This window comes from Aptenodytes forsteri, unplaced genomic scaffold, assembly GCF_000699145.1.
Source record: "Aptenodytes forsteri isolate BGI_AS27 unplaced genomic scaffold, ASM69914v1 Scaffold120, whole genome shotgun sequence".
Taxonomy (NCBI): domain Eukaryota; kingdom Metazoa; phylum Chordata; class Aves; order Sphenisciformes; family Spheniscidae; genus Aptenodytes; species Aptenodytes forsteri.
Window position 1 is genome coordinate 41,389 of NW_008795938.1, and position 11,210 is coordinate 52,598.

The following is an 11,210-nucleotide window of genomic DNA, read 5'->3' on the forward strand; positions in this document are numbered from 1 at the left end:
CCTTTCTTCTTTCTTCTTTCTTCTTTCTTCTTTCTTCTTTCTTCTTTCTTCTTTCTTCTTTCTTCTTTCTTCTTTCTTCTTTCTTCTTTCTTCTTTCTTCTTTCTTCTTTCTTCTTTCTTCTTTCTTCTTTCTTCTTTCTTCTTTCTTCTTTCTTCTTTCTTCTTTCTTCTTTCTTCTTTTTTCTTTTTTCTTTTCCTGCTAGAGAACGTCTTCCAGCTGGGCTCAAAATTATAGGTGCCTGACTGACACCTGTGGTGAAGCCGATGGGCAGAACTTGTGTGGTGGAGTGGCGGTCTGTTAGATATTATTGTTCTAGAATCGAGATGAGGAGGGTGTATTTTTTTCTTCTATGTACTTAAAAGTTAAATTACCTAACTACTGGAAATACGTCTTTCTCTAGTTCTCCAGATGGCTTCTTTTGGGTGGAAGAGAAAGATTGGTGAGAAAGTTTCAAAAGCTACTTCTCAGCAATTTGAAGCAGAAGCTGCGGATGACAAGGATCTGGCTGATGATGATGATGCTAACTGGGTGCATGCAACTAAGAGAAGAAAGGAAGTTCTCTTAGAAGACTGTGTAAAGAAAAGTAAGCAGCTGAAGGATGAAGGTGCAAGTTTGGCTGAAAATAGGAGGTACTAATGTTATCTTACTCTTTTTCATTGACTGGATAAGTGCTAAATGGTATTTTAATCCCTCCTCTAAATGCTAGGTAATTTGCTAGCAGCTGCGTTCACACTTTTCATATTTGAAAAACTCATCACTTCATTCTGCCTTTACTGTCTGGTACTAAATTAATTGTTCCCTTTGGTGGTGTTGGCAGCTGTGAAATGAAGTCTATTCCATCTCATTTTTGTGTGTTCACATAACAGAAAAATGATAGAAGGAGGGAGATGAGAAACTGATTGGATCTGGAAGTTGAAGGGGTAAATAAGATACAGGGAAATAAGCCACACTGTAAGCAATGCTTTAGCTACTCTGGTAGCTTTCTCCTCTCGTAAATGTGTCTTTTCTCTTATTAAGAGTAAGCTTATTTGCATGTGTAGAGTGCCTAGGCAAATACTGCAAAGCAGCTAATGCACTGTTAATCTGTCTAATGCTTTTGGAAAGTCAGGTTCATATAGCTGCTCTGATCATCTTCTGATAGCAGTACTGAGTCTTGAGACTTCAGCAGTTTTGGAAGGATACTGCAAAGATGGTTCTGTTGTCCTATTATGCTTCAAGCAGAAAGCACCTTTGGAGTAGAGGAGGGTTAAAGGAGGGAAAGAGGGACTATAAATTACATATTAACTACATAATTTGGCTAGATCTGCTCTGGAGGGGGACAAAACAGCTCCAAGAACAGTCCCCTTAAAATCTTCAGAATGCTTGACATCTAAATCTGTATCCTGACTTTACTTGTATGAGCATCTATACTTTATTCATTGTCTCGGACCAGATATAACATTATTTTCCTGGTAGGAACAATTCCATAATAAGTCAGTATGCTCTCCTGTGCTGTTAAACTTTTTGTGTTAAGAAATTTCATCCTAAAAAAGCGTTCCCTGGGCAATATGGAGGAGAGAACAACTTAGAAGTTTAAAGCAGGCAAGTTTATATGTGATAATAAACACACTGTGTGTGTGGTCTGGTCTGATTTAAAAAACAATACATAAATAATGTCTTTGAGAAAAGGCTTCTGTTCAAATATTTAAATACAGTTTCCTCTTTTTACTGTTCACTCGAATGGTGACACTGTTCAGGGGGGCAGTGATTCAGTTCTGTACATCCTTTTGTGTTCCTGAGTTGTGGAATTCCTGAATAAAATTTTGAAGCCTTTTAAAGGTGACTTTAAATTTAAACCAAATTAAGCTAAATCAGTTTTAAGCCTGCAGTAGCTGCATAAGTTGGTTACATTAATATTAATAGCTGAAAACACAGAATACACAAATTAAGAGTCTATTAACATCTTTGTTTTTAACATTGGAAATAAATCTACAGAAAGGTAGGTCTGTTCTGTCCTTTCCAGGATATAGAGATTGTGGTTTTAAGCTTGAGAAAACAGAAGTATTTCTGAATGTTTTCATTCTACATCTGGTAATCACTAATATTTACTGTACTTACATATATTAGAGATTGATTTTTATTTCTGTCTTATCTTCTGTTCTACCTTTGCCTTCCTTGTATTTTGCTTGGGGTATTGTGTATCTTTCTCTGTGGATTTTGGTGTTCTTTTTTGATTTTTGTTTTGTTTTGTTTTTGTGTATTATGTAAAGTGCAATAAATCTCTTGAACAGCAGCAAATAATCTGTTGTATATGTCACTGCTGCATATTTATTTTGAGCAGCAGATCATTTTTGGTGTTTTTTAAGTTGATCTTAGAGACTGAGTTTTCCTGTATCTGTCAGTTAGAAAACAATACAAAAGCTTAACCCATCCATAAGTAGCCACAGAAGGTTTTTTTGTGAATTTAGTGAGAACTATATCTCATCAGAAGTGCTTATGAGAGCTAGTGAGAAACACTGAATGGCTTATAAAAAGCATGAGAAACAAGTAACAAGAAATTAAAATGCAGCTTTTGGGAGGCTTATCACACTCTTTCGTGTTAACACTCCTGTCTGAGGCTTAACAGAAGTTCTAACTTGAAATTGTAGTTTCCAGCAATTACTCTAGCACACTCTGTACAGTTTGAGCAATTATGGTAGTATGGTGCTGTCAGGGCACATAACAGGCAGATCTTTCTCTTAAAAAAGATTTCACATAGATTAGAGGCTAAACTCACAGTGGGAGTTTAATTACTTAAACAGGTGGAATAGTTAACATACCGTTACAGGGAACTTGAGGAAGCAGACTGAAAGGAATGTTTGTTCTCTCTGGTGGAAAGTAGTTGCTGTAATTATGTTTCAGACTTACATGGGCTATTTCTTGAATATACACTTGTACAATATAAGCAGATTCATGTCAATAATTAAGTACTTAATGTAGATTGTTTCCTGAAATATCAAAGCATAATAACAGTTAAAGAAAGATTTGAGTTGGGTTGTGTAGCATTTAGGTAAAAGGATGGTATCTCTTCCATTGAAGAAACTCAGAAGAAAAGCAAAGACTGAGCACTAGAGGGTAACTAAGATGGTATCTTAGTTGGTGTTACTTGTGGAGTGGTGAGAAGAAGGGGATCCTGGAAGAAAACAGGCTTGGGAAGAAGCAAGAGGCTAAATAAAGGAAATAATGGAAGGTAATAAATTCTACTTCACTACTTATGGAAAAGAGACCCCGAGGTAATGTGCATGTCAAAACTAATATGATGAAAGATGAATTTTATAAGGGGGTCCACTATTACTTAGCTAAAATAGTGATTACCACCTTTATGCTTGGTTAGTCCATTAGCTTATTTTTCTGGTAAGGGAAGGCAGCGATGGTGTTACACCCCCACTATGGTTTTGTTGGTCTCTGTGTATGCGCTAAGTCTGTTTCTGTGGATGAGTGAGATCTGATTGACTTGTGCTTGTAAAATGAGCCTCAATGCTTCTTGAGGGGAAGGAGTAATGAATGGGCTTCTTGGCGGTCAGAATTGGTACAGCCTGCTTCCTTTGCCCATTGGCAAACTCAGGAGTGGTGTGTTGTGTAATGTGTTATGTATGAACCTGTTAAGCCGAGACACAGAAGAGAAATGGTGCTGAAGAGAACAGTTTCTGATCCATGCTTTAGTTTTTTTGTGGGATGGGAAGAAAGATGGGGAGACTGCCAGAAACAGGTGTTGAAGTAGGCTGATAATCTCAGTGATTGTGATTGTGGTCTGTGATTGTGGAAGACATGGCTTAGGAAATTCTGATCTAGAAACTTGATCAGTAGGCAGTTATGAAGACGACTTGTGAATGAGTGATCTCACTGTCAGAACAGAAAGAAAAGGCAGATATGTGGAGGAAGTTGATGTGTGGGAAGGAGCAATTAAACGAACATGTACAAACATACACACAGTCTTTTGGGAAACAGAATATTGTCTGTTGGTGGAAAGAATGGAGAATATTTCAGAGGAGTTGTTTTTGCTTACATGAAACTTACAATGCTGGCATTTTCTCCAACTTGAGAAACCAGTATGGATGTGACCATGTACACTGGAATTCAAAAAACAAAACTAAACAAACAAACAAAACCCCAAACAACCAAAACAACAGCCATAATCCAGGTTAGATTTTTTTGTGTTGATAGTTGTAAACTGCTTTAAATCCCGCACAGTCCAAAAGGATGAAAGTTCATGTGCTTAGCCTCAGTATTTTGAACACAGCAGTTAGCAATTGCAGTGTATTTTGACTAGTAGGTAGGTAGTCTTCAGCTGTGGACAGAGCTTAAGAACGGGTTTAGGTGAGATTAAACAATGAAGTATAATGTCCTCAGACATATCGCATGTAGAGAGCTAACAGCAAGGAGAAGAAAAACTTCTGTCAGACTAGTATCTTTAATATAACTGAGTTGCATATTCATATAGATGGGTTTGCAGTCCCCCTGTGCTGTTTTCCAACTACTGTTTGTTGCTGGTCCAGTAGGTGGAGATAGAGTTCTTCTCAATGTACCCTGAAGATGTGCAAAAAATGCTCATCTAAATACCTCATTTTCTTTTGAAAAGAGACACTATTGGGTTTAAATTCTTACTGATTTGCATTTAATTTTTCAATTTTGCTAAATGAAAGTTAATACTGCTCTCTCTTCTGATGGTATTTATTTATTATTCCATATTGCACTAAAAAATCTCCATCTTTAAAGCTGGTACTGGTTTGGGAAGATCATGTTTTCAACTGGAACGCGTTTTGGCTGAGCTTATAGAGATTCACATATATTAAAACAAATAGTTGTGTCTCTTGATGTCGTTGTGTCTCTTGATGTCGTTGTGTCTCTTGATGTCGTTGTGTCTCTTGATGTTGATGTCGTTGTCTCTTGATGTCGTTGTGTCTCTTGATGTCGTTGTGTCTCTTGATGTCGTTGTGTCTCTTGATGTCGTTGTGTCTCTTGATGTCGTTGTGTCTCTTGATGTCGTTGTGTCTCTTGATGTCGTTGTGTCTCTTGATGTGTAAATTAGACTGATTAATAAAGTTTTACTTTCGTTCCTTTAGCTTTTGCAGCAGCAAATTAAATAAGGACATGTCAAAATGCTATGAGCAGACCAGATAATAGGTCAGTTTTCATGAAACTGTTCACTTTTCTAGAGGAATCAATCTTTGAGAATTACTTAATTTAATTTTCTAATTGATTTTAAAAAAGAAATTGAACTGCTGTGAAGTGCTACTTATTCCATGTTTTAGCAGTTGAGACTTCTTTCCCTTGATGCTAATGTGCCAGCATCGCTTCAACATGTGTAGTTTGTGATACCTTAGCTATATAAGCTGTAACTGAGTTTGTCTTTCTTGCTAGACATTGTGGGGTGTCAGTGTCAGATGATGAGGCACACTCCTTTAAAAAGTGTGTTTAGTGTAGTGGTTAAGTTAAGTGTTATCAAAAAAATAATACATTGGCAGATGGAGCAGAAGAGTAATACCTATTTAAGTAAAGTTGAAAAGCCTTTCTGTCATGTTCTTATAACATTTGTATTTGTTCAATTTATCCGTGTCTTTCAAGTTTAAGTTATGATAAACACTTGATTACTAATGAGTTACGAAAGCACTAAAGTAATAAAATCGCTTTCAGTTTATCTTGATAATTCGTTTTGATGCAACTAATGTGGCAAAGGGCAAAGATCATTGTGTCGAAATTGCCTTTCAATTTTCAGTCAATGAAAATGATGTTACTTACATAACACAGTGTTAATAAAGAGGTTTCCCAGAAGATCCAAAAGCTATCTTTGGCAGAAACATTTCAGCAGTTTAATAGGCGGAGTTACATTATGGAGTAGTCTAGGAGAAGTGGGGTATATTAGAGAGAAGAGGTGTCCAGGAGAGCTGGTTGGATTTTTTTCAAGTTATTTCCTCCAAGCTCAAGAATGGCTCATCCTGATGAGGAGGAAATCAAGAAAAGGTGATAGGAGCCCTGTGTGGATGTATAGGGAGCTCCTGACAAAATCCAAACATAAAATGGAAATGTACAAGAGGTGGGAGCAGGGTCATATGACCCAGGAAGACCATAAGGACCCTGTCTGAGTGTTCAGGGATGGGATTAGGAAAGCCAAAGCCCACCTGGAGTTGAATCTGGTGAGGGATGTGAAGGGCAACAAGAAGAGCTTCTACAGCTGTATCAGCAGCAAAAGGAAGACTGGGAAAAATGTGGGTCCTCTGCTCAATGGGGTGGAGAATCTAGTGAAAAAGGGTGCAGAACAGGCCGAGGTACTCAGTGTCTTCTTTGCCTCAGTCTTTACTGATAAGACTTGCCTTCAGGAACCCCAGGCCCATGAGACCAGAGGGAAAGTCTGGAGCAAGGAAGACTTACCTTTGGTGGAGGAGGATCAGACTATGAAATGTTTAGACCTGACATATACAAGTTCATGCAACCTGATGGGGTGCATCCATTAGTGCTGAGGGAGCTGGTTGATGTCATCGCAAAGATTCTTCAACTGCATTTGAAAGGTCATGACAACTGGGGGTGGTTCCTGAGGGCTGCTAGAAAGCAAACATCACTTCTTATCTTCATGAAAGGTAGGAAGGAGGATTCAGGGACTTACATGCCCATCAACCTCAAATCTGTCCCTGGGAAGGTGATGGAGCAAATAATTCTGGAAACCATCTTGAAACACAGGAAGTACAAGAAGGTTATTGGGAGTAGCTGGCATCAGTTAGCAAAGGAGAAATCATGCTTGGCCAACCTGATAGATGACAGATTGGCCAGAGGATGGTGTGGACTTTCCATCCTTGTTGATACTCAGAACCTGACTGGACAATAACCTGAGCAACCTGCTTTAGGTGAACCTGCTTTGAGCAGGGTGTTTGGACTAGATGATCTCCAGAGGTTCATTCCAATCTTGGCCATTCTGTAATTAATCCCATTAAAACTACAGACGCATTTAGAATACAGAAGGTAGTTCCTCAGACTTGAATTTGACTGTACAGGTGGTTGGTATGGAACCTTTCTCAGTGGGTGGGAAACTTCCTTCTGTTTCTTTAATTTATTTTTCATTTTGTTTCACTAGTCCATTCATCTTTGGTGGAATGCTTTGCGTACAGAGAGATGCAAAAAAATGGGCAGTCATTGTGCTGTCTTCTTACTGTCTCTGTCTGCTAACTGACCTCATTTAAAGCAAAGATGTATTTTAAAAGTTAGAAAATTAAACGGATTGATTCAATAGATAATCTGGGAGTCTACAAATTTTGCTTTTATTTCTGGCTCCTAGAATAAAGTCTAAAATTCTGTTAGGCTGCTGATATATTACATTGGGAATGTTCTCTTCCATAAGAGTGATCTGAAAGCCTTGCAGACTTGGATTTTGTTTTAAGTGTAGAGGAAATCACTGGAAAATGCTTATGATGAAACTAGGAGAATGTAGTAAGTACTCATTCGTACTATTCCTTGCAGGGTAAAAATAACTGTTTGGTATCAGTCTTGGATGTTATTTGCATGCCAGGTATAATTAGCTATTCCATATACTGCTTACCTCTTTCAGAGTGAATGACCAATACCAGTGTTCTCCTCCAAATAAAATGTAAATTTTTAATCTCAGTAATTATTAGCTTTGATTAAATTGAGTGTTTTCTAAGGTCAATCATGCAAAAATGCAGAGAAAATAGGTAGGCTTATCACTGTAAGTAAGATTGTAGAGTATGAATAGAGGCTAGATTAAACTGGTCATGACTTCTAGTCAAAATACCTGATCACTCTTTAATGTTGTTCAGTATTTAGCATTACTGTCTATTGTGTGTGTACATATATAACTTCCTTGCTGTTAGCTTCCTTGAGAATGCCTTACACGATATGCTCACTAAAATGAGACTAAGGATGTGTAAACTGTAACTCTTGAGTGCAGAATACAGAAAAGACTCTGAACAAATACAGACTTCTTACCTGCATTTTTTGGGAAAAGCACATGTTGCAGCTTCTCTCTTATTAGTCAGAGCATATGGTTTGTTTTGCAGGCCTCAACCTTTCTACAGAATTAAAAAAAAAAAAGGTGCAGAGAGTGTTTTGTAGTGTTTAACACCCTCCGGTAAACTGCCGTGTGAAGTAACACGTTAATTTTTGTCTTCAATTTTTATTGCTAGCTTTATTGTTCTTCCTCACTTACTGATAGAGTTGTTGCTTCCTGGTGATGCATCTGGTTGTCTCCTCTCATTGAGGAGGAAGTTCTTTGCAGAATGTTTGTTTTAAGTAGTTCCTTTTGTTTAAATCCCCAGTTATCTTTAATTTAGCTATTTTCCTTTTGTTCTGGCAAACATTATTTTCCAACAACTGGTTATTATTTGGCAGAGCAGGAGTTCAGTTTTGAAATTGTTAATTTGTAATTTAGTGCAGAGTTTTCTGAGTGTGTGTGCAAGAATTGTAGATTAAACTGTACGCAGAGTTTGAATAATGTTGAGAGTCTTTTTGTTAGAATTATTGTTACTTGAGGATACTGAGTTGTGACATTGTATTATCCATCTGTATTTGAATGTGTGCATATTTATGTAGGTATGTCTTTGTAAATAGAAGCAGAAAGGAATATTCATGGAACAACTGTAGACTGTGGAAGCATATATATATATATTTATATTTTCCTTACGTAGAAAATATAATTTAATTGATGCCTATATATCATCCTGTATAACTTTAGGTACTCAGTGGAGTCAGCCAAGGTACAAATCTATACTTGTTCAAGGTCTCTTCACAGTGTGAGGAGAAAGAGGTATCGACATAATTCAGCTCACTTAGGAGCTTAAATTGCAATTTGGAGGTCCTGTGCTCACTGTTAACCCTACAGATACATTATACATGTACCAGGACCGCTTTGTGGTGCTTTTGCCTTCTTGAACAGGGTGGCCGTGGACAACCTGTCTGGGAGAGTGCCGGCTGGCCGCAGCCATACCAAGGACCACTCTGTAAAACTGAGAGTAACGCTGCTGCTCAGGTGCCGGTGCCCGGGAACGTTCCCCGGCACTGTGAGCGTGCTGGTACAGACACAGGCTGCGAGGCTACAGAGTGACTGAAGTCTTGGTGTAAATGCTTGAGGTTAGGTACCTAAACTTAGGTGGGACGAATCAGGCCTAACTGCCAATACCTGTTTGGAGATGAAGGATAATTTGTGTGTTAACTGTCTTTGGACTTAAGTTTAGAGGGTCTGTTCCTTCTGTGTATGAAATATAATTTGCAGAACTTTATAAGTGAAAAGCTGTTGTATTCACTGGACGTGTGCTATAAATGAACTCTTCCAAAATGTGTCTGTTTACTTAAAAAAAAACCCCCTATATTTAAATAAGTAGAGTATGTTACTGCAATTGAAGAAGCATGAAAAAAAATTGGTTCTTAAGTAAAAGTTTAATCAGTATATATTAATTTTTATGTATTTATTAATACCTCTATATAGAGGAGTCATACCTGACAATTACTTTCTTCTATCCTTCTAATGCATGTGAAGTTAGTGAAAAATAATCAATACGTGCCCCTGATTTTTACATTTAATTAAAAATTTAATTAAAAAAAATTGGATTTTCTTCTTAGTAATCGGTAGGGCAGGACTTGATAGTTTCTGAGTTTTTACATGCTAGCTGCTTCTGTTGCTTCTGTTTAATTCCTAGCACTTTTTCCAGACAGCTTTTGTTTATGCCCAAATGGAGTATTTGCTTCTAATCCCAGAATAACTCTGTAGTACTACTTAAGGACCTTTAAGGAACTACGTAACATAGTGGAATATAAATAATACAAAAATATAAATATTGTTATTTTATTATTTTTATTTTTGTTACTTATGACAATATTTTACATTTAATTTTTATCACTCATCATAGCCGTGCTTTAAAAATCAATTAAAAAATATGTGAAAGCACATGTGCTGGCATATTTCTAGCCTTGTAAATTATACACAAGTAGAGTTAATTACTCTTTTTATCTTTTTTTACTTCATTCTTTTGACAGTCTGATTTTCTTTGGATCTGACGTGTGTATGCCGTGCAGCCTTTGAGATATTTTTCCTCAGCAACACTTAAAGCCTTTTGCTGCATATGAGGGATAATAAGTGTATAAGGGATAATAAGTGTATACAGCAGAGTGCATTTTCACTTCCTCTAAGTGTTATCTTGAGATGAAGTGCTCCACTGTGAATTTCTCTTGCAGTTGGCTTGCTTGTTTTCAGAGTTGATCTCTGAAACTCTCTTCATTCCTTTTCGCTTGCTGCATATTACTGTTATAAACTACCTGGGACAGGGATCATCTTTTAAAGTAATAGACATGGTGGCAGCAAAAGCAGCTTTATTGCCATCCTGCAGAAACCAATTTCTGCTAGCAGTCCTGTGCTGGTAGATGGCAGCTAGAGATTCACGTAAATACTTCAATACAGAAGTTAAACTATCTAGCAAGTTAAAGAACATGTTTCTGACTGGAGCTAAGAGATTTTGCCCATAACTTCAGTTAGACATTCTAATAATGCAGCTTTTAAGTGTAGAGAATGCTATTATTTATATACATAGTATAATACAACTTAGCAAAATCTAGTAACTTACATTAGTAATCTAAGCAGTTTTTACAGAGAAATACAACCTGGGGTCTTTTCCACGTCCTTTGCTTGACAGACACTGGCAAGAGTTGCTCTACTGAAGTACTGCTGCCACAGTGTTCAGGATTCCCTATATTAATGACATTATGTACTGCAACTCGGATACTGTAAAATATGGTTGTATTTAATTTTTTTAAAGTATAGTTTTGTGTTTTTGTTTATTGTCCAGATCTACTGTTGAATACACCTAGCTGCTTTTACTTGAATAATAAAACCTTTGTATTTAGAAATTATTTTTTCCTAATATTATTTCTCTTAGGGGAAGCTGCAGGGAAAAAATAAAGTGGTTTCCTAATTTAATACCTTTGTCCAGTTGCTCTTAAACAAAGCCTAGTTATTGTTGCTGACAAAGATAATATTCCCCTCCACCCCCTTTGTTTTAACCGTCTTTATGGTTCATGGAATTTAATTTTGAAACAGTAATTCAGTATCCCTTGTATGATCTTCCTTGAACATGATCATAGAATCATTGTTAACCTAGCACTGCCAAGTCCACCACTAAACCATGTCCCTAAGCACCCCATCTACATGTCTTTTAAATATCTCCAGGGATGGTGACTCAACCGCTTCCCTGGG

At 37.1% G+C, this 11,210-nt stretch overlaps 1 protein-coding gene across 1 annotated transcript in view; it reads left to right on the forward strand.

Moving 5' to 3' along the window:
* The first annotated feature begins 405 nt into the window (after positions 1–405).
* TTC33 (tetratricopeptide repeat domain 33) overlaps positions 406–11,210 on the forward strand; it is a 52,981-nt gene continuing 42,176 nt past the window's right edge. The window contains exon 1 of the mRNA XM_019473640.1: positions 406–630. Coding sequence (XP_019329185.1) covers positions 410–630 — 221 coding nt within the window. The 5' untranslated portion in view covers positions 406–409. The remainder of the gene's footprint in view (positions 631–11,210) is intronic.